This window comes from Enhydra lutris, unplaced genomic scaffold, assembly GCF_002288905.1.
Source record: "Enhydra lutris kenyoni isolate GAN:26980312 unplaced genomic scaffold, ASM228890v2 scaffoldscaffold2841, whole genome shotgun sequence".
Lineage (NCBI taxonomy): Eukaryota > Metazoa > Chordata > Mammalia > Carnivora > Mustelidae > Enhydra > Enhydra lutris.
This window is the reverse complement of record NW_019156925.1, coordinates 1-2165: the sequence shown is the minus strand read 5'-3', so window position 1 is coordinate 2165 and position 2165 is coordinate 1. Positions and strand designations below refer to the sequence as shown.

The following is a 2165-nucleotide window of genomic DNA, read 5'->3' as shown; positions in this document are numbered from 1 at the left end:
GCCTAGCAAACGGGGAACTGCGACACGAGGGGGTATGTGTCCTCCACGCCTGTTAGGTCACTGTTAGGTGACTGTAAGCCCAGAACCCTTGTGGGTATAGGGCCCCCCCAACCCAAGAAACGGAGCTGTAAGGACCCAGGGACCGCCACAGCCCTCCCGACAACTCCAGCCCCCTTGTCTCAAGGTTGTTCCCCTCGCACCTCTGAGTCAGTGGCCGCCCCTGCACTGATTCACCCAGTGGGAAGTTATGATGGGGCCAGGGTGGGGCCCAGAGCTGGCCCCACCCTGACCTACCCAGGGGCCAACCAGGGGCTGCGGGGCTGCCCTCTGCGAGTGCCCACCCGGTGCTTCCCTCCCCCAGGTGTATTCCTTATCCCTTACGTCCTGATCGCTCTGGTTGGAGGAATCCCCATTTTCTTCTTGGAGATCTCGCTGGGCCAGTTCATGAAGGCCGGCAGCATCAACGTCTGGAACATCTGCCCCCTGTTCAAAGGTGAGCAGCCCCAGGCTGGTCTCCCACCCCCTCCCCCTACGAGGGCAAAGCTGCCACCCACTTGAGAAATACTGTCCTATCTTGGCACCAGGCCGGGGTCCCACTGGTGTCCCCCAAGTCATGAGGGGAAAGCTGGAGGGCCTGCAGACCACTCAGTGACCTTGCGCAGGTGCGGACTGGAGTCGGGGGTTGGCCTCTCCACTGAGGCCAGGACACGCAGGCCCAGCAGGTCCCCAGGGGCTGAGTGGAGGGTGTGAGAGGTGACAGCACCAGACGCCACCCAGCACCTGTTCCCTGAAGGCCAGAGGGCCAGCCTTAGGAGGTTGGATGGGAGCCATGGAGTTCAGGGTTTGAAGGGAAGAACCATTGGCAAAGGTCACTTTGGAGCTCCTTCTGCGTGTGGGTAGTGTACCCCCAGTCTCTCCAGGCCCTAGGAGGGACCCTGAGGAAGCCGGGGCTCAGAGAAGCGGAGTGATTGGCCAAGGTTGCCTGCTGAGAGGGGGACTGTCTCCCATATGGCCCCAGGTCACCAGAAAGTCCCCAGCTGCTGAATACTGGAGGCCACTGGGGACCCAGGTGGAGGCTTGGCCCTCCTTCAACTATCCATGGTGGCAGTGGGACCCAAGAGAAGGGGACAGGTGTGTGAGGCTAGGGAATACACGGGATGTTCGTGCTTGGATTGGGGCAAGAGGGGAGGGCTGGAGGGAGGGCGCAGGTGAAGCCAGGAGCGTGGGCAGATGAAGACTGGGGAGTGTCCCGGTATCGGGACCCTCACACAAGGGAGGGTCCCGGGGGCTCTCTGCATCTGCTATCCTCCCACTCCCCGCCATCCTCCCACCAGATCTTATCAGCCGTGCTCTGGAGCCTTCTCTGAGCCTGGGAGGGTAGAAGGGGGGAATGGCTAAAGAACCCGCGTAGAAACCCCTCTCCTTCCCAGGCCTGGGCTACGCCTCCATGGTCATCGTCTTCTACTGCAACACCTACTACATCATGGTGCTGGCCTGGGGCTTCTACTACCTGGTCAAGTCCTTCACCACCACACTGCCCTGGGCCACCTGCGGCCATACCTGGAACACCCCCGACTGTGTGGAGATCTTCCGCCATGAAGACTGTGCCAATGCCAGCCTGGCCAACCTCACGTGTGACCAGCTAGCTGACCGTCGGTCCCCTGTCATCGAGTTCTGGGAGTGAGTCAGGCGCCTCCGGGCCAGGCTCTGCCCGTCCCTGTCTCTGGGCGGCACACAGGGCCAGAGTCTGCGCGTCTGGCAGGGGGGGCGGGCAGCGCCAGGGACGCAGAGCAGGGGTCACCCCAGGCCCTGCCTGTCTTCAGGGAGTCCCCAGCCGGGTCTCTAGAGGAGCTGGAACAGATGAGCCTTGCTCCTTCACCATTTCTCAGTCCCAGGCATCAGCTCCATTGTGCCTGCCAGTCAGGGAGGGGGGACCACCCCACTGCAGGCTGAGGGTGCCCTGGGGCCCAGCTACCAGCCTTCCCACCTCTGGCCAGGGGCTCCTGGGCTTCAGACTCAACAAACGGCAGTACCTCCAAGCCTCTAGGCCGCAGGCTTGGGTGGGGCCTAGGTGCCCAGGAGGACCCCACCACCTGGGCCCCACCTGGACCCGAAGGGGGCAGGGCGGGGAACGCCACCCCTGGGGCAGCTCCCAGTCACTTTAC

General features: G+C 63.1%; 1 protein-coding gene across 1 annotated transcript; it reads left to right on the top strand.

Annotated features, from left to right (window-relative positions):
- Positions 1-361: 361 nt before the first annotated feature.
- On the top strand, positions 362-1721 carry LOC111140534 (sodium- and chloride-dependent creatine transporter 1-like; the record flags this gene model as incomplete). Its single annotated transcript, XM_022492760.1, has 2 exons — positions 362-493; positions 1431-1721. Coding segments are annotated over 2 exons (386 nt in total), but the record flags the coding sequence as incomplete, so codon positions are not given.
- Between the last annotated feature and the right edge of the window lie 444 nt (positions 1722-2165).